The sequence below is a fragment of the Palaemon carinicauda genome, chromosome 19 (genome assembly GCF_036898095.1).
Source record: "Palaemon carinicauda isolate YSFRI2023 chromosome 19, ASM3689809v2, whole genome shotgun sequence".
In the NCBI taxonomy this organism is placed as follows: domain Eukaryota; kingdom Metazoa; phylum Arthropoda; class Malacostraca; order Decapoda; family Palaemonidae; genus Palaemon; species Palaemon carinicauda.
Window position 1 is genome coordinate 129,894,961 of NC_090743.1, and position 27,601 is coordinate 129,922,561.

At 47.4% G+C, this 27,601-nt stretch overlaps 1 protein-coding gene across 2 annotated transcripts in view; it reads right to left on the reverse strand.

Moving 5' to 3' along the window:
• The window catches only part of LOC137658874 (gem-associated protein 8-like), a 52,630-nt gene that overhangs the window by 11,095 nt on the left and 13,934 nt on the right, over positions 1-27,601 (reverse strand). For both annotated transcript variants that reach the window (XM_068393999.1, XM_068393998.1), the window contains exon 3: positions 786-1,187. In XM_068393999.1, the coding sequence (XP_068250100.1) occupies positions 786-1,187 (402 nt within the window). The remainder of the gene's footprint in view (positions 1-785; positions 1,188-27,601) is intronic.

Below are 27,601 nucleotides of genomic sequence, written 5' to 3' on the forward strand. Positions count from 1 at the left end.
CGGAGAGGGTTCAGAAGCTCAAATACCAGAGAAAGAAAATGATTTTTTCAACTTCGAGTTAAACCCCGAAGGTAGAGAATCTCGACTCGACTTATTCCTCCTCTTGCTGTACTCTAGTTAAAGTTTTTAACAGTTTATATAAGAAATACTTATTTTAATGTTACTGTTCTTAAAATATTTTATTTTTCCTTGTTTCCTTTCCTCACTGGGCTATTTTCCCTGTTGGGGCCCCTAGGCTTATATCAAACTGCTTTTCCAACTATGGCTGTAGCTTAGCAAGTAATAATAATACTACTAGGACAGCCATTCCCTACACTACTCACACGGTGATGATTCCACAAAGTCATGACCTCTGCAGGTCAGGCACAAAGAATGCAGATCCACATGGATCCTGCTCCCGAAAGTGTCAGAATTGTGACCCGCAGCCCCTTGGCTGGACTGCAAAGCCACATGTGGTTTCTCCATAACAGCAATCAAACAGACAATATGAAAAGAGAAAGAAAAAGAATGAATACAGCCAAGTTTGATCACACTGAGTACATCCATTTTGGGGCTGCAGTCACGTGGCTACTCAATGGGCTGGCAGGGGACGGGGCTTCCCCTCTACCTATCAATAACTACCGACACCTCGTTATAAATTTTAACAGTTGAGTTTACAGCCTCACTGAAATCAGACTATTTTAAGACAAGTTTTTATATTAGTGTTATAACAAAGTTTATCTACAGAAGGGAGGGAGCCTCCTAATACTGTACAGTACAAGATATATTTAGATATTTAACTATACCTGAGCAATGGTATCCTGCATAGACACTGGAGTTAGAAACATTCCAGTCCCTCCATTTTTAATAGATGCTTTACGGACTCTCCACTCCATCCGATGCTTCTGGCTTTTCTCCAAGAATTCCAGCATGTCTTCACCAACATCAAGATCTTCACCTTCATCTTCTGTGTCATTGATTTTCATGCCAGTTTTCATCTGGGAGTAAAGACATTCCGTATCACTAGCACCTTCCTGATTATTCTGCTGCTTAGCTAACTCTCTCATTCTGCGGTTGCGCTTCTTTCTCTTTCTTTTCTTTTTGTTTCGTTTGGCCCTTGCAATTTCAGATGGTGTTCTACTTGGAAGAGATGATTTGTTTCCATTTAGTGTTCTTGATTCCACTGACGTGCCCTTCAATGCTGCTAGCTACAAAAATTTAAAGAAATTCTATCAAACACAAGAAGTTACAAGTATTGTACAATTTATATATCTTGAGGAATAGAATAAATAATTACAAAATATAACATAAGCCAAACCTAACATTTGAAGTATAAGAGGTAGTGGTTTTCACAAAGAATTTTCAAAGGTTCACTTATATGTCAAATATGGGAGATAGATTCTCTCAATGAAAAACACTGGTAATTCCTGAATATGACATTCGGAGATCATTTGTATTTTTCCTAATGATACAAACCTTAGCTATTTATTAGGGGTTATTAAATTTAGGGAAGCTGAACTGACGAGCTATTAAGATTTAGCGAGGAATAACTACCCATTCCGCTAGTTAGCGGGGCAAGGGGGGTAGCTTGCTACCGCTCCTGCTCACACACCGGTGATTTAGCTCACTTTGCTTGGAGATAGGACTTTAAGGGAGATAGGGCTGGTGAGTAAGTTTGCATAAATAGTTAAAGGTTTGTATCGTTAGGAAAAATAAAAATTATCTACGAATTTGTAATCTGCTCCGTAACTGGAATAAAAACCTACGCTGTTTATTGGGGGTGACTCACCCATTAGGAGAGTGAATGTTCCTGCCCAACTGGTTTTTGGCTTTATCCGGGGAGGCTTTTTATCTTGAATAGGTTTGTACCAAAAATAAGGAGTCCCTGCACCTCGCTAAACCTGGCTATACAAGCTCCGCAGCCTACGCAAGCTGTCTGTTGAGATGTTTAGAAGTGTGACTCTCCAGGTAAAAGTTATTCCGAGTCTTTGTAGGAAAAGTGTTGCAACCACAACTTTCCCAATACCACCTCTACAGGGTATGGGGACGCAACAATATTAGCTTAATACTAGGAACACAAGGGAGCATGGTTTACCTGCAGTGGATTGAGGTCAGCTTATGCAGAGAACCCAGGATACTGCTTTCCCCAAGAGAGGGGAGAATGAAGAAAAGAATAAGGGCCAGTCAAACCTTTTCATTCACGCAGACTAAAACCGGGTGACAGCGCCCTCAACCTTCTGCTACTTGTCCAATAAGGAGCTTGAGGTATTATATCAGCTGTTGTGCAGCCACCACAGGGCCAATAGAGAACATATCGAGCCTCCAGTGGGTCACGCCTTGCAGGTAGTGGGCTATGAATGTATTTTGACGTTTCCACACCCCAGCCTGTAGAGCCTGCATCACAGAGAAGTTTCTATTTGAAAGCCAGGGACGTGGCCGTAGCTACGCCCCTGACATCGTGGTCTCTGGGGCGACATGAAGGAAGAGGGTCCGGTTTCAGGCCATGGTCTATGACCTTGCAAATCCAAGCAGAGATGGTATTCTTAGTGACCCTCCTCTTGTTCTCCATCTTCTGACAAAAAGTGCAGACACACAGTGATGGGCTGCAGCTGTTCTCTTAAGGTACAGCCTCAAACTCCTCACCGGGCAGAGTAAGAGATGATCAGGGTCATCACTTACAGAGCGGAGACTCGAAATCCGGAAGGAGTCTAATCGGGGATCCGCTAGTCCCGTATTCTGAGTCTAGGCTACAAATTCAGGGACGAAGCCGAACATTACCTCTCCCAATCCCCTTGAATGGGCAATATCATACGAGATACCATGAAGTTCACCAACTCGCTTGGCTGAAGCTAAAGCTCGTATAAAACACTGTCTTCCAAGTGAGGTAGCAATCTGTTGTCTAGCATAATGGTTCATAGGGAGGTCTCTTTAGAGACCTGAGAACTCGAACCACGTTCCATGGGGGAGGTCTCACTTCAGACTGAGTACAGGAAAGTTCATAACTCTGTACGAGTAAGGAAAGTTCTAGCGATGAGGAAATATCCATTCTGTCGAGTCAAAGGGCTAGGCTTAAGGCTGAGCAATAGCCTTTAACTGCCGAGACTAAAAGGCGTGTTTCCTCACGCAAATAAGCGAGGAACTCCGATATTGCTGGAATATTGGCATTGAGAGGAGAGATACCCCTTCCACGACACCAACCACAGAAGACCTTCCACTTTGCCTGGTAGACTGCTGCTGATGATTTCCTCAGGTATCCAGACATCCTGATCGCAACTTTTTGTGAAAATCCTCTCTGAGTGAGGAGATGCTGGATAGTCTCTAGGGGAAAAGTTGTAGCGAAGCTATGGCTTTGTGGAAGATGTTGGCATGAGGTTGTTTAAGTAGACTGTGTCGTGGAGGGAGTTCTATTGGAGACTTCATCAGGAGGTAAAGAAGGTCCGGAAACCATTCCACATGATGGCATGGCGGAGCTATGAGAGTTATTTAGGAGTTGACCGATGTTATGGCCTTGTTGAGTACCCTCCTCATCAGACAGAACGGGGGAAAGGCGTAAACGTCGATGTTGTCCCACCGTTCTTGGAATGCATCTTGCCAGAGAGCCTTGGGGTCTGGGACTGGGGAGCAGTACAATGGGAGCCTGAAGTTCAGGGCCGTTGCGAAGAGATCCACCGTCAGAGAACCCCACAGAGTCAGGACTGTTGGCTACTAGATGATCCGAAGACCACTCGGTACTCACTATCCGAGATGCTCTGCTCAGGTTGTTGGCAAGCACATTCCGCTTGCCCGGAATGAAGCGTGCCGATGGTGGTATCGAGTAAATGTCAGCCCATCTCAGTATCTCTACTGTTATATGGAATAGGGGCTGCAAAAAGGTACCTCCTTATTTGTTGATGTAAGCCACTACTGTGGTGTTGTCGCTCATCATCACCACCACTGAGTGGAACTGGTAGAACTGTTGAAGGGCCAGAAAGACGTCCTTCATCTATAAGAGATTTATGTGGAGTACTCATCTGACTCTGACCAGAGGCCTCAGATCATGTGGTGCTGCACATGGGCCCCCATCCTTTTGTTTGAGGAGTCTGAGAACAGCATCAAATCTAGGGGGAGGACGAGAAAATCCACTCCCTTTCGTAGGTTCTCATCTGACACTCACCATGCGAAGTCCGTTTGTTTCACTGATCCCATGGGGATCAAGAAGTCCAGAGAGTCAATGGCCTGATTCCACCAGGACTTGAGTAGCCACTGGAGAGATCGAAACCTGAGGCGACCATTGGGAACTAGACAGGCCAGAGATGAAAGGTGTCCGAAAAGACGTAGCCCTGTCTGGGTTGGAAGTTCCTCTCGTCTGAGAAAAGGTCTTGCGCCCTTCCTCAGCCACATTATCCTGTAGTCTGATGGGAAGAGTTTGTGGAGATTGGTGTCTATTATCATGCCTAGGTATACCAGTCTCTGCGTAGGAAGCAGGGCGGACTTCTCGAGGTTTACCATCATCCCCAGATCTTGGCAAAGCCTCAGAAGTTTGTCTCGGTGTTGAAGAAGGGTAGCCACCGAGTCCGCTAGGATTAGCCAGTCGTCCAGATAACGAAGGAGATGGATGCCAATCCTGTGTTCCCAAGATGATACTAGGGTGAACACTCTGGTTAAGACTTGAGGCGCTGTGGAAAGACCGAAGCACAGCACCTTGAACTGGTATTTCCTGTTGTCTAGGCTGAATTTTTAGTACTTCCTTGAAGACGGATGGACTGGGATCTGGAAGTACGCATCCTTTAAGTCACGGATACGAAAACTCTTTACACTACCATAGAGCTGGAGCTACTTGCCGTTTATACTTGTCTGGATTTCAGCATTTCACCTTGATAACGGACCATCGTCCTTTGATACCGATTCTCAACCACCACACTTTGGATGCTATTGAGAATCCACGTCTACAATGCCTCAAGATGAAAGTGGCTCCCTATATCTTCACTGCAGTTTGACACGCATGGAAACAGCTCTGCATACCAGACGCCCTGTCTCGCTCCCCAACCAGTCGCCCCTCACCTGAAGATGAAGAAGAGTACACCATTTTGATTGCACAAGTCCGGCGCATCGTTGCCAGCAATGCCACTTCTACTGATGACCAAGCAACAGGACCCATCATCAAAGAAGATGAGGCTCTACAAGAAATCTGTACAGCTGCATCTCAGGATCAAGACTGCAGTCATCTTATCCACTACATCTCCAATGGTTTTCCCACCAACCACTACGACCTCCACCCTTCTGCCCTCCCATACTGGAAGCTGCAGGACAGCCTTTGCACGGTAGGAGAGTTAGTATTGTACGGACTCCGTATCATCATCCCTGCAGCCCTCCGAAAACGCACATTGGATCGACACCGAGGGATTGAAGCTACTTGATGTCGTGCAAGGCAGGCAGTATTCTTGCCAGGCATCAATACAGATATAAGGAGTAAAATAGAAAGCAGTGATGCCTGCCAACAGCTTCTTCCCAAACAGCAAAAAGAACCTTACATGTGTGAAGACCACCCATCACAGTCCTTCAAAAGTGTCAGCTGACTTCTTCCATGTAGCAGGGAAATACTTCCTTGTTATCGCTGACCGACTTTCAGGCTGGCATGTAGTTGTTCCTTGTTGATGTGACGCAACTGCAGCCAGAGATACAGGAATGTTCTGTGTCTTCTTCCGCGAGGTTGGTGTCCCACTCCGCTTACGAACCGATGGAGGACCCCCATTTTCCAGCAACGACTTCAAGCAATTCACCAATTGCAGGGGAGTTCATCACACCATCACTTCTCATGACCAGCCTAATGGTCATGCAGAAGCTGCAGTGAAAGCTGTAAAACACATCATCAAGACCACTCCATCTGGGAACATAGATTGTGAAGCCTTTGATAGAGGACTGTTGGAGCTTCGGAATACACCTACCCCTTCTGGACACTCCCCTGCGCAGATTCTCTATGGTCATCCTCTCCGCACTTGTGGTCCAGCCCACCCCAGGTCATTCACAGATGAGTGGCAAACTAAAACTGAAGATTACGACTGTCGCACTGCTGCTAACACCGACCAGGCCATGAGCGTTTACAATGCACATGGCTGTCCTCTACCCAAGCTCACCATCGGCCAACGAGTTAGGATATGGGATGCCACGATGCTTTGATGGGACAAGATTGGCATTGTGATGGGTCGCGGAAGGTCAAGACTATACAAAGTGCACCTTCCTATTGGTCATGCATGGTTTCGAAACCGAAGAAATTTACGCCCAGGGGCTGATATGAGTGATGACACCTCTCCCCAAGTCTCTGTGTTCCCTTGCTCTGGCCAAAAACAGAGCCACCATTTCAACCCTCCAATACCCCTCATCGTTCTCCTTGACTAGCTCGAAGGAGTTCATGATCCGCTCGAGACAGTGCTACGAGCGTAAAGGGGGAGGGAGGTGTATAGATAAGTAATAATATGCTGTACAAAACTTAAAAGCATTTATGTAATTTCATTTTATTATTTTGTAGAAGAACAATATTTTGTTTCCATTTATTTTTTTACCCTTTAAGACCACTATTTCATTGCATCGTGGAAACAACATACTGTAATCACATGTGTCAACCCTGTTTTTCTCTCCACAACAAGCATGGTCGTCATTGTCCAGTGGCCACTGTAGTGACAATCCCACTGCTTTAACGTTGATGTCCGTATATCTTCAATATACAAGATTTTAAAGAACCTACAAGTTTCATTTGTCACCTCTCATTCCATTTACTGCATGTACATATGTGGCAGCATCACACACATCCATCGAAACCAAAATATCCTTAAGGAGAGAGAGCGAGGTGTACCTTGATCGTCCACTGGAAAGAGGGGGTAAAGAGCGGCGCTCCTTCATCCAAATCAACAGTGTGTGTGCTTGATTTGGCATAAGACTGAACACTGACAGCAGGAGCGTAAGACCCCATATCATGTACTGAGACATATTTCCAGTCAAGATTGGTTCTTGGTACTGAAACTCACTGCTCCTATCTCTCTCTTATAAGAGAGAGAGATTGGTACAGCGTCCAAAAAAAGGGGAAAAGAAGGGATGTGCCCTTCATCTCAAACGACAATTAATGTACTCGGTTCAGTATGAAACCAAGTTGCGATAGCGGAAGAGTAAGCCCTTGTATCACTTACCGAGATGTCACACTAAGCAGAGAACATGGGGTCGTGATCCCAGCCACCCAAGGGGCACGAGTACGGAGTCAAAGTCAAGAGCAGCGCAGAGGTCAGCATGAGGCAAGCAACCCTGCCCAGCCTGGCTACCAGGGTAGTCAAGCAAGCGACCAGGTACTCAGATCTGTAGGGATGCAGTAAGGGGCTGAGGAACCACCCCCATCAGGAACCATCCAACTCCCCCTAAGAGGTGGTTGTCATCAAGAACCCTATTCTTGTGACTATGACTAGCCTTTCTGGACTTCTATGACTTCTTCTTGGAAGAGGGTTAAGAATCAGAAGGGGAAGAGGTGGAGAGAACTATCTTTGTTCCGTAACCGAAATACAAACCACGCTATTTACATTGGTTTACCTTTAAGCGCAGCTGAAATGGCGAGCCATTAGAATTTAACGAGGGTGTATTACCCCCGCGCTAGTTAGCGGGGGGGTAGGGGAGTGGTAGCTAGCTACCCCTCCCCTCTCACACACAGATGAATGCTCACTTTCACTTTTGGCTCGGACTGTGACAGACGTCTCTGTCTTGGTCCTCTCTTGGCAGCCATTGTTTGTTTTGTCTTTACTTGATCGCTTACTTTTCTTTTACTCATTATATATGTAAACATGTTTTCATGTTTGTATATATATTTGAGTATAGAAACCAGCAAGTTTCCTTTTCAGATTTGTGTGTGTAGTGTACGATTTCTACGTGGTGTCCTCGGCAGTTAGGCCACCACGGCGTAATTTTATGGGTGGCAATCGAGTTTGACTTCTGTCTTTCTCTCTCTCTCTCTCTCTCTTGAGGTCGTTCACCCTTTTTTACTACGTGTTACTACGCCCTTGTAGCTTCCTTTCCGTGTGGGGGGGTTGCTATGCCGTACGTTTGTCTCAACTAGTTTATGAATCTAATTGAAGTTGTTTTTTTTCAGCTTGTAGAAAGATTCCTTTCGGGGTTTTCGTTCTTTCTTTAGTGTTCATTCATTTTTAAATTACATAATTACATAGTTTCATAATTATAATTGTTATAATTCTGTTTTGGTTACAGCTCTCCTTCCGTGAGTGTAAGTGGTTGTGAGGGCACGTGCCTGTTGTGTAATTCTCTTTTCCTTTCCCTCGGGATTCCTCTTCGGAGCCTTCCCGGGGGAATGAATGTGTACTAATGATTTTTGTTTTATTTTTTTACAGTTACCGATCTAGTTCGTTTCTGTAATATGGCAACGGTGTGAGCTGTCTTGTTGAGGCCTGGGGATTCGGCTGTTGCTGCCTCCCCCCTTGTATTTTCGTCAGGGGCGTGTCTCCTTCTACTGGAAGTACTCCCGTGATGACGGACAGCTCTCCAGTTCATTTTAGAACTCTCAGGAGGCTTGCCTCCTTGGGCGGGTAACTTTCCTTCCGAGGGAAGTTTTTCCTGCCCAGGCTTGAGTTTTTCCCCTTTTGGGGGGTTCTTCTCTTGCCTTTTTTTTCGTGCGACTATGCTCTTGGTGCTGAGCGGTCACACCTGCAGTTTCGCTCAAGGGGCTGGGCAACTGCAGGAGCCCCTCTTCGGAGGATTGCTCCTTTTAGGTCACTGGCTGACCAGTCTCTTCTACGAAGTTTTTCTCTTTCGTTCGCGAGAGAATACACTCATAGAGACTCCTCTTCGGAGGATTCTTCTGCTGCTGTTGCTGTTGGCCTCCCTCGCCGAAAGGCCCACCATCCGCCTCGTCGTAAGGGCCTCTCATCTCCCTATAAGGGTGCTAAGAGGCGCCTTTTTGAATCTCAGTTTACAGCCTACAACTCCTTTTTCTTGATCTACCGCCTTGGTGCAGATGGACAGCAGTCTGATCTCGTCTTCCGACGGGCAACGGTCTTCCCGACGGACAACGGTCTTCCAACGGACATCAGTCTCCCGGCGGACAGGCTACGGTCTTCCGATGGACATCTGTCTCCCGACAGACAACGTTCCCTTCGGGGCAAAGGGTTGCCTCCCACGGGGGTTCTTCCCTTGCGTGTCAGGGTTCCCCTGCGCACCCTTCTGCTGTGTTCTCTCCTGCTCCTGCTCAGTATTAGCGCACAGGCGCTCTCCTGCTCATCAGCGCTTCCTGATCGCTAGCGCTCTCCTTTCGCCAGCGCTCTCCTGTTCGTCAGCGCTCTCATGAGGATCATCCCTGCTGTTCCTGTTGGTTCCTGTTACGCGCCCTGTGCGCCCACGTTCGCCCTCGCGATCTAGAACTTCGGTTCAGGTCTGGGTCAAGGACTCCTCTCCTATGCGCAGGCTTCCACGTGTTGCCTTCTGCTCGTCAGCGATCATCAGCTCGCCAGCGATCACCTGCTCGCCAGCGATCACCTGCTCGCCAGCGATCACCTGCTCGCCAGCGTTCACCTGCTCGCCAGCGTTCACCTGCTCGCCAGCGCGCACAGGCGATTTTAGTATCGCCTATTCAACAGCGTTCTACACGTCAGCGATCACCTGTCTCTAGGCGATCCGGAGATCGCCCGCGTGTGTTACAGCCGGCACGCCAACGTTCTCCAACACTTCTGAAGGAACATGGTTCGCCAGCTACTAGCTCGCCATCGCCCACCTGCGCATGCTGCTCGCCATCGCGCGATCGCCCACCTGCGGATGCTGCTCGCCATCGCGCGATCGCCCACCTGCGGATGCTGCTCGCCATCGCGCGATCGCCCACCTGCGCATGCTGCTCGCCATCACGCGATGGCTCACCTGCGCATGCTGCTCGCCATCGCTCGCCAACGCGTCGACATGCCACAACGCGCCATCGCCAACCTGCGCGTTAGCGCTCACCAGCTCACCACCGATCGCCTGTTGATCCATATCGCCAGCGGTCTTCCTCGCCATCGCGCTAACGCTTGCGTTCGCCGCCTCGGACTCGCGCTCGTTCACCTGCCCACCCTCGCGACCGTTGGCCTGCGCGACCGTTCGCCTGCGCACCCGCGCGACCGCTCGCCTGCGCGCCCGCGCGACTGCTTGCCTGCGCTCCCGCGCAATCATTCGCCTGCGCGACCACACGCCCACGTGCCTGCACGTCTACGCTCATGTGAGTCCGGGCACATGGTCTCCAATGTTCGCCCGCGCGCGAACCGACGGTATTCCATCGCGCGGACGGATGGTGTTCCGGCGCGCGGACGGACGGTGTTCCGGCGCGCGGACGGACGGTGTTCCGGCGCGCGGACGGACGGTGTTCCGGCGCGCGGACGGACGGTGTTCCGGCGCGCGGACGGACGGTGTTCCGGCGCGCGGACGGACGGTGTTCCGGCGCGCGAACCGACGGTGTTCCGGCGCGCGAACCGACGGTGTTCTGGCGCGCGAACCGACGGTGTTCCATCGCTCGAACCTACAGTGTTTCTTCGCACGAACGTCGGCTTAATTCTAGCAGTATCCATTGCTCGTCTATGGGTTATCGCTCGCCCTTCCTACCACGCTCATCCTCCTTCTGCGCTCCTTCGCTCACCTTCGTTTGCGTGACCGCGCATGGGCGCTTCCACGTTTGCCCACGTGCAAATCTTTGAATTACCATCGCGCGAGCTCCAGGGCGATTGCGACCACGATTCCCATTGGGGTTTTCACAGCATGGCCAGCCTGGCGAGTTCTTCTGGAGCGTATTTCCAGAACACGGCCTCACCCCGTAAACGCAGAGCATGGCACTTGCAAGAATAGGAAGAAACTTCAGGGAGGTCTGAGCAACACTCATCTTTCCAGAACCTGGGTTAGCCCTTCCCCGTCATTCCCTGGAAGCATTTTTGGCGGGGGGCTTTCCGTTCGAGATTTCGCCATCGGCCAAGGGGTGACTGCTTACCCCTTCCTCTGGGGGCTTACCAGGTCCTTTCCCTCCTCGGTTACGGCCCGAGGTTTGGTTCAAGGAAGCTACAGGAAGATCATGGGTACTTTCCTCCTCTCGAGCTCAGGCACCTTGGCCTTTCGTCGTTATCTAACTTGCGGACAAGCTCGATGTTGTACCATCTGGACACGCTGACTGAGGGCTTCCTTCGGGTGTCTCATCTGTGGAGGTCGACAACCTCAGACACCCTTCCATCCTTGAGAAGAGTTTGTTTGTGCCCAAGGACAGAGACTTAGACAGCGGCTGTGCGGAGGAAATCGACTTCCGTTTTCACTCCTCCAAGGCGCTTTCTTCCAGACTCTGCAGGGCTCCAGCGCCCTTTTCTTTCAACCACGTCAGCCTAAGTTATCGGCTACGACAACTGGGACAGGGTGTCCAATTGCAGTTTCCTCCCGTCAGGAACAGATGGCACGGGAGGCTCCCCCGGGGGGGCATAGTCCTAAAAGGAGCGGCAGAGTTCACGAACTCTAGGATTGCAGGTTTCTTGCTGGGAGGATGCTTAAGGTTACTCATCCGAATGACAGCTTCCCGATGCCCATTCCCGCACAATCTCTGTGATCAGCCAAGGATATCGCGCCTGCCGTCTCTGTCAGCGAATTCAGTGTCTCTGAACCTCTATGCCATAGCGTCGGCAAGAGTTGCCCGGTTGGGCAGAATGATCCATACCTTAGGCGAAGGTCCTCCATAGGATCATCGACGGCTTCACCCCCGGCCTCTTCAGTTGATCCTTTCTTGTAAGGAAGGATCTGAGAGGGGAGTTCCGTAGTCGACCTCTCAGCCCTGATCAAGTTTGTCGAACAAACTTCGGCCAGCGTAGAACAGCAGAATCGATCAGACTGGTAACGAGGCGACAGGACTCCTTAAACCCTGGATCGGAAGGACGGGTACTTTCAGTTTCCATTTCATCCATCTTCCAGGGAGCTCGTCGAATTCAGCCTAGACTGCAAGTATTCCTGCTTATGATGCAGTGTGGCTATCCCGTCGTGGCATAGCAGGTTTTTTTCCCCAGAGAACTCTCCCTGCTTTCCTCATGGCCGCTCAGGTGCAGGCTTCCGCCTCCTCTGCTTTTTGGAGGGCTGGTCAACTCCGGTAGGCTCGGGTTCGACCTTCTTCAGCGCCGGGACAAGCTTCCGGATGCTTACCATGAATGTGGGTTCATGGTATTTTGCTTGGAGCCTTCTCTTCTTCTGCCTCAACATCTGGAGTATCTGGCCATGATATTGAGTCAACGGCCTTACCACGTTGGAAACCCCGCTTCTCGTCCATCCAGCGAGGTTAAGCAACGTCAGTTCTGGTCGGTACTTGGATGGGTGACCACCTGGGGATGCCAGATTCTGTTACCACATCCTCCGAGCCTTCCTTTCGGTTGACTGTGGCAAGACTGAGGAGAGTCGCAGTACCTGTTCTCAGTCAAGCAGAGCTTTCAGCCCTACCTTGGAACGTTTCCTAGTTCTCCTTTCCTCATTGACCCGTCTATAGTCCGAACGGTCGCCTCAGGATAAGTTTCAAGGGGGCGGTCCAAGTTCCGGTGGTTTCAGGCAACGTTTTACCGGACTTCCTGGCCCCTATGGGACCAGCGGAACTATTAGACCTGCAATGGGTGTTGACCTATGGAACCTCTTGATGGTAGTGGATATTCTCGTCCTTTCCCCACATTCTTGATGCTGTTCTCAGACTCGTCAAAGGAAAGGGGGGGGGGGGGGGGGGGGGGGCAGGTTCCGGTCCAGGCCTATGGTCAAGACCTGAAGGATACCTCTCCATCATTCAGGCAGGATTAGGGGCCGTAGTCTGGCCCCTCTACAGATCCTACAGCTCCTGCCGAGTCGCCCCGTGCGCGTCGACTTCATGATTCTGGCGTGTTCTAACCAGCAGGGGACGCATTTTCACACCTTCACATCTTGCAGTAGAGATACCGGGATGATTGAGATTCTCTCAATACCACCATCGGCTCTCTCATTCCAGGCAGAGGAATGTTCTCTCCGACTATCCGAGCAGAGCCTCATAGAGAGAGTGTACCTGGGGGTCTTTGACCTTGAGTAACCAGCAAGTCCTGGTCTGGGGGACCTGATCGCGACAGCTTGGAACCTCAAGCTTCCGCGGTTCTTCCCCCCAGTCTCAGACCCCGAGACTCTGGCAAGATGCATTCCGGTGCTGGTGGGACAACTTCGACGCCTGCGTCTTCCCTCCTTTTTGCCTGTGGACAATGGGTCTCAACAAGACCAGGTTGTCTTTCAACCTTTCAATGGGAGAGCTCCACTGGGACTATGCGCAGAACGGTTTCTGGACCCTCTGCTTCCCCTGACGGAACTCCCGGGAGAGCTTCTCCCACGGCGCAGACTACTCAAACAACCGCACTGCGACATCTCTCCCGAACCGGGGCGTCGCTTCGGCTTCATGCCTGGAGACACTACGCCTCCTCCTCAAGAAGAGACAACCCGCTACAGTCGCGGTACGGAGGTCGCGTCATCTGCGATAGTCATCCGCGGGGGTCTTCCAGGCAAAGTGAAGAGTCTTCGGTGGTTGGTGCCGTGGGAGATATACCTCTTCCCTTGAGGCCTCTTCTCCAGCAATAACGGTCTTATTGCCTTTCGGCGGGGGGAAACTCCTTTCCGCTCTCGGCAATGAAGCCTGTCGCTCAGCCTTTCCCTGACCTTCAGGCTTAAAGGAATAACTTTTTCCTGCCCGCTGGATCTTTCCTCGCTCATGCAAAGCTACGATCGTCCCTGCCCTAGTCGGAGGAAGACCTCCAACTTGGAGCATGGCTCGGACTTTTAGTCCTTTAAAAGATCTTCTCAAGACCCTTTACGACAGGCCTCGGATTGTATTCCGCCTTGGGTCTCCTGCTCACTCTGGCCACGGCCAGTGTGTAAGCAATCTTCTTGGTCTCATACGACTCCGCCCTTTCTAAGGAAGAGGGGAAGGCAACATTCAGGTTCGCTCCTGAGTTGTTTGCTAGACTCAGAATCTGGTGGTCCCGGCCCTTCGGTCCAATTCCTTCAAGATTTCGAGTCTCCATTCTGTATCTGATGTCCCAAGACCTTCTCTTTCTTGCCAGTAAAGGAATCGAGAGGTGAGCTTTGGGAACAGCTGCAGTTTGTCCTCAGTTGCAGCTGATTTGGGAGCACAAGGAGGACACGGGGAGAGTCACCAGTATACCTCTTCAGCCCGGACTCGAGGACATTCATCTCGACCTGTCTCCAGACCCTCCCCCGTCACGTCGCCCTACAGCACGATGTTGGATACATCGCAACGTCCCTCGCCTTCGAGTAATACTACTCTGATGCAGGTGCTACAAGCTGGAGTCTGGAAGCGTCTAATGACCTTCGCAGCCTGCTTCCTGCAGGGCGTGACCCACAGGAGTCTCGATACATTTTCTATCGCTCTGTGGTGGCTACACAACAGCTGGTCTAACCTCAGGCTCCTTTTTGGACAGGTAGCAGAAGGTTGAGGGCATTGTTATCAGGTTTTAGTCTGCATGAACGAAAGAAGTAGGTCTGGCCCTTATTTCTTTCTTCATCATCCCCTCTACGGGGAAGCAGCAGCCTGGTCTCTGCATAGCTGACCTCGAACCTCTGCAGGTAAACCATGCTTCCTTGTGTTCCGAGTATTGAGTCAATACTGTCGCGTCCCCCATACCCTGACGAGGTGGTATTGGGAACGTCCTAACCCAGAGTTCCTTCTGGAACTCCAGGTCAACTGCCTAGGACGGGTCACACTTCTTCCTTCACACACAAGCTTATGTAGGCCACACGGTTCCTTGCGGAGCAAGGAACTTGTGAGGTGCAGGGACTCCTTTTCTCGAGTGCGACTCACTCGGATTCTGAGTCCCCGGGTAAAGCCAAAGCCAGTATGGCTGGGGACTTTCCACCCTACCTAATGGGTAAGTCACCCAATGTAAATAGCGTGGTTTGTATTTCGGTTACGGAATAAATGACAAATTCGAAGATAATTTGTATTTTTCCTAACCATACAAACCTTAGCTATTTACACATATTTGCCCGCCAGCCCTGTCCCGCAAGACAAGTCCTACCTCTAAGTGAAAGTGAGCATTCATCTGTGTGTGAGGGGGGGAGGGGTAGCTAGCTACCACTCCCCTACCCCCCCGTTAACTAGCGCGGGGGTAATACACCCTCGTTAAATTCTAATGGCTCGCCATTTCAGCTGCGCTAAAAGGTAAACCAATGTAAATAGCTAAGGTTTGTATGGTTAGGAAAAATACAAATTATCTTCGAATTTGTCATTTTACCTGTACCTACCAACTTTCTCCTCAAATTCTCCCAGCTAAGTTGTCTGAGCGACCATCATTAACAAATTTCCCCTAAGGAGAGAACCACAGGGGTTGCTCCGACAAGAACCAAAAAACTGGGAATCACTGTCACAGCAAAAGCAGTAGGCATTCTTACTAGCACCCATAACACAGACACACGAGCTAGGGTTACTGGTACAGGGAGTGTGGGAGATACGGGCCCCGGAGTCACAGGCACAATGGAATAACACTATAAAGCCAATCACAAGTGACATGCACTGGTTTACTAGACCCAGTTTGGCACTTCACCTTCCACATGAGTGGAAACCTTCATAGCCACTTAGGACATACTGCTGGGATAAGTGACACTGCTGTCACTGATGATCAATGGTGTAACCGCTGGAGAGACTGCATGCTCAAAAATACATCGAGGGCCTATCTGGAAGACAACAGGAAAGCCAAGCCTTCCTGAGGTCATTCGTCATCGGCGGTCTGCAAGGAAGAGCTTCCAGTACAATCACCTCACACTCCAACCATAAAAAAAATTTCCAGATGCAGATCCCAGCTCTCTATGCTCATGAAGCATTCATCCCGGGAATAAGCCAGGGGTGTACTGTATACCACAAAAGATTCAGCAAGGAGTGAAATCTATGAGAAGCACAGAGTGATAAACAGTCACTCCAGTACTTTCATGGTGGTTGCCAAAAAATAACACAAGAGAAGACTTGGTCTTCCTGCTACTCAAAGAATACACGCACCTTTATGGGAGGCCACAATCTAAACTTGGTAAAAGGAGATAATTACTAATAATCATGCCCCTTATCAGAATAAGAGGATCTATTACCAGTTTAACCATAAACCAATGCAATGTCCAAACTACACTCACATTCCTGCTTGGTTTCATTGATAACTTGAAACCACTCAGCCTTTGAAACTAAAATGCACGAAAAAAAAAGATTAAGGGGCCCGGCTGGTATGCCAATGTATGGGGGTATAGGACGAAAAACACAAAATCTTGAAAAAAATCACTGAGCAATGGAGAATGCGTACAGTATATGAAATATTTTGTCAAAATTCCTCTTACTTTCATAGTTACAGGATAATTAGTAAAAGTAACTTAATAAACCAAAAACACTGATCCCTACAAGAAAATACTGTATTTCTTATCGTAAATTTTGATGATTATTACATTCTAATATACAGTAAAAAAAATTGTGAGGAATGGCATCTGTATAAATTCCAAGAGTCATAAGATGAATTATTACATAGTAATTACACCCTTCTGCCTTCAGTGCTAGCACAAACCTCAGAGAGAGCGCATGTTTGAGTTTGACCTCTGACATTCACTTCCTTTTACGTCTGTTTTTCTTGGCTTCGGTAAGAATTCCATCATTCCTAAGAGGAAAAGACAATTTCAGCATTTCGCTAACATAAAGAAGAAGAAAATTAACTCTTAATAAGAGTTCAGAAGTGGGTAATATCGGTGATATTAGCAGAGTTAGCAAAGGAGAGAGATGATGAAGGAGCAACCGTCTCGCCTAAAGAAGCAAGATCTTGAGCAAAGGGATCTTCATTTATGATTAAATTATGATAAATAATAATGTTTTGGTTTATTAATATCGAAAAAGGAACATAAAATTCATAACAATGATTTATTAGTATTGTCTTTGTAAAATTACAAAAGAAAAACTTTGAATGCCCGTATCTCAAAACTGTTACTTATGACCTTCAAATTCTATCTTCTCCCTTAGTTTTAAAGATATAGCATTGGAATTTGGTATATGACTTAGAAAGACATTATGCACCAAAAAAGAGATTTTGACAAAGGAAAAATCTATTTCTGGGCGAGGAACCTGTGTCGCCCAGTGAAATGCTCCTTATAGCATCATTTCTAAGGCATAAATACTGCTAAACATACCAGAGAAAAAAGATGCATGGAATGCCAGGAATAAACCCAGCTCGCTCACTCTAATGAGTGTCGGTATAGTAACTGGGGCGTGTTAAAACCACGACCATAGGTCCCTCACCAGTTAGACCTCTCCTTCTTCAATATCCCCCGGAACTACGAGGTGCCGTTCTACATCCGACTACTGCCTTCTACTACAACTACCTCACCCCACCCCTACCCTTCCCCACACTCCCTCCCTCATTCCTTCCTAGCACCAGCGAGGTTCAGACGTGTTGTTTTCATAGCTCTGTGTTTTAGTGTTTTTGAAGATGTCAGACATCAGGTCTATATAGGGTAGTAATCCCAGGTTTTAATATTAAGTATCAAGAAAGAAGATAGAATTTGAAAAACACTAATTTTCAGGATAAATCGCCCTGGTGTCACAAAACCGAAGGTCAGAGGCAAAAATCCTCTGCAGTTTGGAAATGTCCTAAGTCACCTTATTAAGAGGCAGGAATGTCAAAGTCCTGTCCTTAAAAATGACAAATTCGTAGATAATTATGATATTTTGATTATAAAATAAATTTTTGAATATACTTACCCGGTGAATATATAATAGCTGACGTCTCCGACGGCTCGACAGATTCCAAAAACTCGCGAGCGATCGCCGTGAAGGTTGCGGGTGTGACAACCAGCGCCGACTATCGGCCAGATACCGCATATACTTGTCAATTTCTCCAGTTCTTCTCAGTCCGCTGGGTCTCTATCGGGGAGGAAGGGAGGGCCTTTAATTTACAGTATATATTCACCGGGTAAGTATATTCAAAAATTTATTTTATAATCAAAATATCATTTTTAAATATTAAACTTAGCCGGTGAATATATAATAGCTGATTCACACCCATGGTGGTGGGTAGAGACCAGTATTAATACAATAAAGGCGTATATGCTCAAGAGTTTTTTGATAATTATTTCATAAAAAACCAACTTAAGTATAGGTACCTGGTAAGGAAGCTGACTCTGATGATTACTTTGCCTCATTAGTCTGTTTTCCTCACGAAGCCCAGCCATCCTCTCAGGATGCTGAAAGACTCCCAAGAGCTGTTATATCCAGGGCGAACACCCCTATAACAGGACCTCATCAATACCCTTAATCTGGGCGCTCTCAAGAAACAACATTTTGACCACCCGCCAAATCAAAAAGATTGCGAAAGACTTCTTAGTCTCCCGTACAACCCAATATAAGATTAAAAATTTCAAGAGTAGATTAAAAGGATATTGGGATTAAGGGAATGTAGTGGTAGAGCCTTCACCCACTACTGCACTCGCTGCTACGAATGGTCCCGTGTGTAGCAGTCCTCATAAAGAGTCTGGACATCTTTCAAGTAATATGAAGCGAATACCGACTTGCCTCTCCAAAAGGTCGCGTCCATAATACTTTTAATGGATCTATTTTGCTTAAACGCTACTGAAGTTGCTATCGCTCTGACTTCATGAGCCTTGACTTTAAGTAAATTACGATCCTTCTCACTTAAATGAGTGTGTGCCTCCCGAATCAAAAGTCTAATAAAATAAGACCACGCTTTCTTAGACATGGGCAAAGAGGGCTCTTTAACGGAGCACCATAAAGCCTCTGAACAACCTCATAGCGGTTTAGCTCTGGATAAATAAAATTTAAGAGCTCTAACGGGGCACAGCACTCTTTCAACTTCATTCCCCACAATCTCAGAAAGACTGGGGATATCAAATGATTTAGGCCAAGGACGAGACGGAAGTCCATTCTTGGCCAAAAAACCAAGTTGAAGAGCCCATACTGCTTTAGTGGAGACGCCGATGTTCTTGCTAAAAGCATGTATCTCACTAACCCTTTTAGCCGAAGCCAAGCACACCAAAAAAACGTGTCTTGAGGGTAAGATCCTTCAGGGAGGCTGAATTTAATGGTTCAAACCTGTTTGACATAAGGAACCGTAGGGCCACGTCCAAGTTCCAAGCAGGAGTCGAAATATGACGCTCCTTGGAAGTCTCGAAAGACTTAAGCAGGTCTTGGAGATCTTTGTTATTAGAAAGATCCAAACCCCTATGCCTGAAAACAGAAGCTAACATGCTTCTGTAGCCTTTAATGGTGGATGCAGAGAGGGAGCAACCGTTTCTCAGATAAAGCAGAAAATCCGCAATCTGCGCTACAGAGGCACTTGGAAGAGGAAATAGAGGAGGACTTGCACCAGTCTCTAAATACCTCCCATTTCGACTGATAGATCCTGATGGTAGAGGATCTTCTAGCCCTCGCGATCGCTCTAGCTGCCTCCTTCGAAAACCCTCGAGCTCAAGAGTGTCTTTCGATAGTCTGAAGGCAGTTAGACGAAGCGTGAGGAGGCTTTGATGAAATCTCTTTACGTGAGGCTGTCGCAAGAGATCCATCCGCAACGGCACACTTCTTGGAACGTCTACCAGCCATAGAAGTACCTCTGTGAAACACTCTCTCGCGGGCCAGCGTGGAGCAACCAACATCAACCTGGTCCCTTCATGAGAGGTGAACTTCTGCAGCACCTTGTTTAGGATCTTGAAAGGTGGAAAGGCATAAACGTCCAGGTGACACCAGTCCAGCAGGAAAGCGTCTATGTGGGCTGCCTCTGGATCTGGAACTGGAAAGCAGTAAGTCGAGAGCCTCTTTGTCAGTGAAGTCGCAAAAAGATCTATGGTGGGTTGACCCCATGTCATCCATAGCTTCTCGCACACAGTCTTGTGCAACGTCCACTCCATGGAGATGACTTGTCCTCTTCTGCAGAGGCAGTCCGCCAAGACATTCATTTTTCCTTGCACAAATCTCGCCAAAGGAGGGATGTTACTTGCCTTAAATGGAGTTCCTTCTGATCCGTGGACCAAAGACCCGAGCATTCCAGACTGTCCAGTGGAGCTCCCTAACCCAAATCCGATGCATCTGAATACAACACATGGTTTGGGTTCTTGATCGCAAGAGAAAGACCTTCTCGAAGTCTGATGTTGCTGTCCCACCAAGTCAGACATGTCTAGACTAAGTTGGAGATTGGGAAAGAGAAACTCTCTAAGCCCTTCTCCTTGTTCCAATGGTTTAGGTGAAATTGGAGAGGGCAAAGGTTGAGTCTCCCCAGAGAGATAAACTACTCCAGCGATGAAAGAGTTCCCACGAGGCTAGTTCAAACTCTACAGAGCAACTGTTTTTCTCTTGCAAGTGAAGGACTTTTAACAGAGCTTGTTCCATTCTTGTGGGAGACGAAAAGGCCCGAAAAATCAGACACTGTATCTCCATTCCCAAATAAAGAATAGTCTGGGATGGGGTACTGTAAGGTTACGACTCTCTCTACGTTCACTATGAGACCTAGCTCCTTGGTTAGGTCTAATGTCCATTAGAGGCTCTCCAGACAGCGATTTAATGACGACGCCCTGATTAGCCAGTCGTCAAAATAAAGGGAGGCTCTGAATCCTCAAAAAATGTAGAAAGCTTTGCTATATTTTGCAAGGGCCTTGTAAAAACAAGAGGAGCAGGAATGAGGCCGAAGTACAGTGCTCGAAATTGGTACATTACTTTCCCGTCCACAAACCTCAGATGTTGTTGAAAGTTTGGATGAATCGGGATGTAGAAGTATGCATCCTGAAGGTCGAAGAGACCATCCAGTCGCCTTCCCTTACTGCTGCCAAGACAGATTTGGTAGTCTTCATCGTGAAGTTTGTCTTGACAAAGAACACATTGAGCGCACTTACATCTTAAGTACTCCTGCAGTGAACGTGGCTGCCAGATCATTGGAGCCATCCCTGATAGCCTTGTTTCCTGCAGTGAACGTGGCTGCCAGATCATTGGAGCCATCCCTGATAGCCTTGTTCATGCATGACATAATTGTACAGCAATACATTGACAGCAGGAGAGACCTTCTTACTTAAGGCTCCCAGGGACCAATCCCAACAAATAAAAACTTCAAACGCTCGAAAAAACTCCTAACAGGAGATGGTCTAGCTCTGAAGCCGACCATAAAATCTTGGAGCGTCTCATGGCTAGACGACGAGGAGAGTCCACAAGGCTTAAGAAGTCTCCCTGGGCAGAGGCATGGTACTCCCAAGCCGAGAACTAGAACTTCTCCTCGAGCTTCTCCTGTGTCACACCAGATGCCCGAGCGAGAAGCTAATTAAGAAGGAGGAAAAGCAAAAGCAGACTTTCCTAAACTTCTCCTGGATTCCAACCAGTCTCCCAGTAAGAGCATGGCCCTCTTGGAAGAACAAGAGAGAACTGACTTCGTAAAAGTAGGAGTCGAAGAAAGTCATGCCAAGAGTAAACTCAGACGGCGGAGCAGCCGTTACAAAACGAGTAGGACAAAATTTCACTAAAGAAATTCATGATTAAAATACAAGGGATTGTTGGACCACCCTAGGTTACTCCTCTTCTGAATGACTCCCCAAAGGTACATTAGTTGAAAGGGGGTCATCAACTTCTTCAGAAGGCACATCATCTGATAAATCTAAAGTCTTGCGAGAAGAAGATTTATATTCAGAATGACGTGAAGGAAAAGCCTGACAGGCTACATCAACTTGTATATGAAGAGAAGTTAAAGTTGGAGGGTCGATGTCACGTTGTGACTGCAGAGAATGTTATTCTACTACACGTCGTGACAGAAGTAACTGACGTTCAAACGTCCCGTAGTAACAGCAGTGACTGCTGTTCGATGCTATATCGTGACTACGATGACTGACCCTCGACGTCACGTCATGTCTACGGTGTCTACCGCTCAACGTCACGTCGTGTCTGCGGTGTCTGCAGCTCAACGTCAAGCTGTGACTGCGGTGGCTGACGTTCAAAGCGATCAAAGTTACATCGAGATTTATGCTCCGCATCTCGTTAAACAGCAAAGCTGTCACTAGGGATAACGTCAGCGTGGCGTAACAAAGCTCGTCTAGAAGGTTGAAGACCCGAATCACGTATCCCAGAACCGTGACGTACAAAAAGCAAAAGATCCTTTCGCACAGGAACAGGATCGAAAGCTTCTATTAAAGAAGAAAGCTTTAACAGCATATCTTGCAAAACACTTAACTTCGGATCAACCTGTGACTGCGGTGGCTGACGTCCAAACGTCACGTAGTAAACAGCAGTGACTGCAGATCGATGCTATATCGAGACTACGGTGACTGACACTCGATGTCACGTTGTGTCTATGGTGTCTACCGCTCAACGTCACGTCGAGTCTGTGGCAGAAACGTCTGTACATGAACGTCATCGCTATGAACGGGACTCTTTATTATGACTACAGCTAGGACGTTGAACTTGTTCTGAAGGAACTAATAAACGTTTCAACCGTCTCGAAACTTTACGCCCAGGCTTTTAAAGAGACGAATCATCGGAAGACGAGGAGAAACTTCGTCTCTCCTGTCTTATGGCAAGGACGTGCTTGCCGAGCAACGTCTGATACCTTTGAAGGAACGTCTGTTCGTTGGTTTACACTTCTCACTCCCTTAGGTCCTACGACATTCCTTCTCCCTGGTGCAGGGGAGCCTGAAAGAGGTCTCGGACTAGGCAAGTGACAAGCACGAACAAACGAACCCTCCGCAACACAGAACATGTTTTTTGCACTTACTTCACTGATATCGCATTTTTTAATAATTTCACATTAGACATGAATAAAACTGATTTCTACCTGAAGCACGCAATTCTCCCTTACATCAAAAGGTTAGAATTGCGAAATGAGTCGTATAATGTAAGCACATTAGTACAAAATGAAACACACATGCAAAAATCAATAAACATATACATATATATCGAATAAAACGGAAATATATAAAGTTAAAAAGATCAGTGACTGGGGAGGAGACTAAACACTAGTTCACTAAGGACTACGTTTTCAATCTCTCACCGTACAGTGCCTTGGGACGAGAATAAAAACTAAAACGTTTTATCCTCTCTCCCCGTACAGAGACTTGGAACGAGAGTAAAAAACTGAATCGAGAACAACGTTACTCGCTCCCAAACTCCTTGTACAGAGACTTGGGACGAGAATAAAGATCGGATCGTTCTCTCTTTCTCTCTCTCTCTCTCTCTCTTGTCACACACAAGAGAATGGCCCACTCACCCTTCGTCAATAACAGGTTATTTGACTGAAGGAAAAAACTGAAAGGACTAAGAAATTGAAAATTAACAAGTTCCTTTAAATTAGTATCTAAAACACTTCAGTTTGAAAGAAGAATGAACAAAACGTCAAAATCGATTTACTCTTTCTGCAAAGTGAAACCGTGATTCTCTCTTTCTCTATCGTAACGATAGAGCGCAAACTGCGTAGCATAAATAAACCAAACGTTAGTTCATCTTTGAAAAAATAGCACGAAGACTATTCAAAGAATATATTTCTGAAAATATTTTCTAAAAAATATTCATCTCATCACTCTTACAGAGCAACTGATTTAAACTTAACAAAAATAAAAGTTGAATGGGCTCAACGTTCTTCGTTTTCCAAGTTAGGACCGCCTACAAGGAATAGGTAAAGGCCGCATATAAACAATACATAAAATTTATCTTGATGTTTAGTATAAATGGAAAGCTAATCGAAGAGGCCTAATAAAGGCGGGTGAGATATAAAATATATAGAGGTAAATCTATAAATATCAACAATAATTTATAAAGTGATAAAATAATTACTAAAAGCCTTAAACACACTTCCGTACACTGAGGGAAGGGTCGGCCATCTTTTCTCTATGGAAAAACCAGAGATTAAAAAAAAAGCAAGGGCAAAACACTTTTCCTCTCCTTTCAAAAGCATTTCTTTTGAAGATAGAATTGAATAATCCAACACGGCGAAAGCAATAAAACCAAAACCAAGTACTTCACCAATTCGGTAGAAAACTCGAGGTCATAAAGCGAGCGGAACAAACTTGTCAATAAGACCGACAGAGAAGAACTGGAGAAATTGACAAGTATATGCGGTATCTGGCCGATAGTCGGCGCTGGTGGTCACACCCGCAACCTTCACGGCGATCGCTCGCGAGTTTTTGGAATCTGTCGAGCCGTCAGCTATTATATATTCACCGGCTAAGTTTAATATTTAAAATGTATTTTTTCTAACGATACAAACCTTAGCTATTTATTAGGGGTATTACTTTCGGCGTAGCTGAAATGACGAGCCATTAATGTTTGGCGAGGGTTAACTACCCACACCGCTAGTTAGCGGGGGGTAGCTTGCTACCGCTCCCACTCATACACCTGTGATTTAGCTCACTTTGCTTGGAGGTAGGACTTCAAGGGGGATAGGGCTGGCGGGTCAGTTTGTATAAAAAGCTAAGGTTTGTATCGTTAGGAAAAATACAAATTATTTACGAATTTGTCATTTGTTCCGTAACTGGAATACAAACCACGCTATTTATTAGGGGTGACTCACCCATTAGGAAGGGTGGATATCCCTGCCAATCTGGTTTTGGCTTTACCCAGGGGCTCCTTATCTGAGTATGTCAGTACTCAAAAATAAAGAGTCCCTGCACCTCGCTAAAACCTTGGTACGCAAGGTCCGCGGCCTATGCAAGCTGTGTGTTGAGATATATAGAAGTGTGACCGTTCAGGTAAAATTATTCCGAGTCTTTAGAAGGAAAAACTGTTGTATTCAAGACTTTCCCAATACCACTTCACTAAGGTATGAGGACGCAACACTATTAGTTTTAATACTAGGTACACAAGGGAGCATGATTTACCTGCAGTGGTTTGAGGTCAGCTTGTCCAGAGAATCCAGGATGCTGCTTTCCCCAAGAGAGGGGAGGATAAAGAAAAGAATAAGAGCCAGTCAAAACTTTTCATTCACGCAGACTAAAACCGGGTAACAATGCCCTTAACCTTCTGCTACTTGTTCAATAAGGAGCTTGAGGTCTTAAACCAGCTGTTGAGCAGCCACCACAGGACTGATAGAAAATGTATCGAGTCTCCTGTGGGTCCCGTCTTGCAGGTAGTGGGATGCGAACGTAGTTTGATGTTTCCACACCCCAGCTTGAAGAACCTGCGTCACTGAGAAATTTCTCTTGAATGCCAGGAACGTAGCTACGCCCCTGACATCATGAGCTCTGGGGCGACGTGAAGGAAGAGGGTCTGGATTCAGTGCATTGTCTATGACCTTGCGAATCCATACTGATATTGTGTTCTTGGTGACCCTCCTCTTGGTCCTTCCTGTGCTGACGAACAGTGCAGCCACACGATGACGGGCTACAGCTGTTCTCTTAAGGTACAGCCTCAAACTCCTCACTGGGCAGAGTAAGAGATGATTCGGGTCATCTGTTACAGAACGAAGACTCAAAATCTGGAAGGAATCGAATCGTGGATCAGCTACTCCTAGGTTCTGAGCCTTAGCAATAAAGTCAGGGACGAAGCTGAACGTTACCACTCGACATCTCCTTGAACGAGCGATGTTGTATGAGAGACCATGAAGTTCACTGACTTGCTTGGCCGAAGCCAAAGCTAGCAGGAACACTGTTTTCCAAGTAAGGTGGCAATCTGTTGCCTGGCGTAATGGTTCATAGGGAGGTCTCTTAAGAGACCTGAGAACTAGAACCACGTTCCATGGGGGAGGTCTCACTTCAGACTGAGGACAGGTAAGTTCATAAACGCAGTATGAGTAAGGAAAGTTCTAGCGTTGAAGAAATGTCTATTCCATTCAGTCTAAAGGCGAGGCTTAAGGCTGAGCGATAGCCTTTTACTGTCGAGACTGACAGGTGCATTTCTTCACGCAAATATAAGAGGAGCTCCGCTATTGCTGGAATAGTGGCATCGAGAGGAGAGATACCCCTTCCACGACACCAACCACAGAAGACTTTCCACTTTGCTTGGTAGACTACTGCTGATGACTTTCGCAGGTGTCCAGACATCCTAATCGCAACTTGTTGCGAAAATCCTCTCTGAGAGAGGAGATGCTGGATAGTCTCCAGGCGTGAAGTCGTAGCGAAGCTACGGCTTTGTGGAATATGTTGGCATGTGGTTGTTTGAATAGATAGTGTCGTGGAGGGAGTTGTTTTGGGGGCTCCGTTAGGAGTTGCAAAAGGTCCGGAAACCACTCTGCGTGATGCCATAGCGGAGCTATGAGGGTCATTGAAAGGTTGACCGATGTTCTGGCCTTGTTGAGTACCCTCCTCATCAGACATAACGGGGCAAAGGCGTAAACGTCGAAGTTGTCCTACCGTTGTTTGAATGCATCTTGCCAGACAGCCTTGGGGTCTGGGACTGGGGAACAATACAACGGGAGCCTGAAGTTCAGGGACGTTGCGAAGAGGTCCACTGTCGGAGAACCCCACAAAGTCAGGACTTTGTTGGCTACTAGTTGATCCAAAGACCACTCGGTACTCACTATCTGAGATGGTCTGCTCAGGTTGTCAGCGAGCACATTCCTTTTGCCGGGATGAAGCGTGCCAATAGTGGTATCGAGTGGATCTCGGCCCATCTCAGCATCTCTACTGCTAGATAGGATAGGTGCTGCGAAAGAATACCTCCTTACTTGTTGATGTAAGCCACTACTATGGTGTTGTCGCTCATCACCACCACTGCGTGGCCCGCCAGGAACTGTTGGAACTGTTGAAGGGCCAGAAAGACGGCCTTCATCTCAAGGAGATTTATGTGGAGGTACTCTTCTGACTCTGACCAGAGGCCTAAGGTCGTGTGGTGCAGCACGTGGCGCCCACCCACCCCCCCTTTTTATTTTTTTGAAGCGTCTGAGAACAGCATCAAATCCGGGGGGAGGACGAGATGATCCACTCCCTTTCGTAGATTCTCGTCTGCCACCCACCACTCCAGGTCCGTCAGCTCCGCTGATCCCATGGGAATACAGATGTCCGGGGAATCGAGAGTCTGATTCCACCAGGACTTAGAGTCGCCACTGGAGAGATCTCATCCTGAGGCGACCATTGGGAACTAGACGGGCCAGTGATGAAAGGTGAAAGAGGAGACGTAACCACGTCTGGGCTGGGAGTTCGTCTCGTCTGAGGAAGGGTCTTGTGACCTTCCTCATCCTTGCTATTCTGTCGTCTGATGGGAAGGCTTTGGGGAGCTTGGTGTCTATTATCATGCCTAGGTATACCAGTCTCTGTGTAGGAAGCAGAGACGACTTCTCGAGATTTACCATGATCCCCAGATCTTGGCAAAGTCTCAGAAGTTTGTCTCAGTGTTGAAGGGTTGACACCGAGTCTGCTAGGATTAGCCAGTCATCCAGATAGCGGAGGAGATTGATGTCAATCCTGTGTGCCCAAGATGACACTAGGACAAATACTCTGGTGAAAACTTGAGGTGCTGTGGAAAGACCGAAGCACAGAACCTTGAACTGGTATTTCCTGTTGTCTAGGCTGAATCTTAAGTACTTCCTTGAAGACAAACGGACTGGGATCTGGAAGTACGCATCCTTTAGGTCCAGTGTACACATGAAGTTCTGTGGTCTTACCGCTAGTCTGACCGTGTCTGCCGTCTCCATGCTGAACGGAGTTTGCTTGACAAACTTGTTCA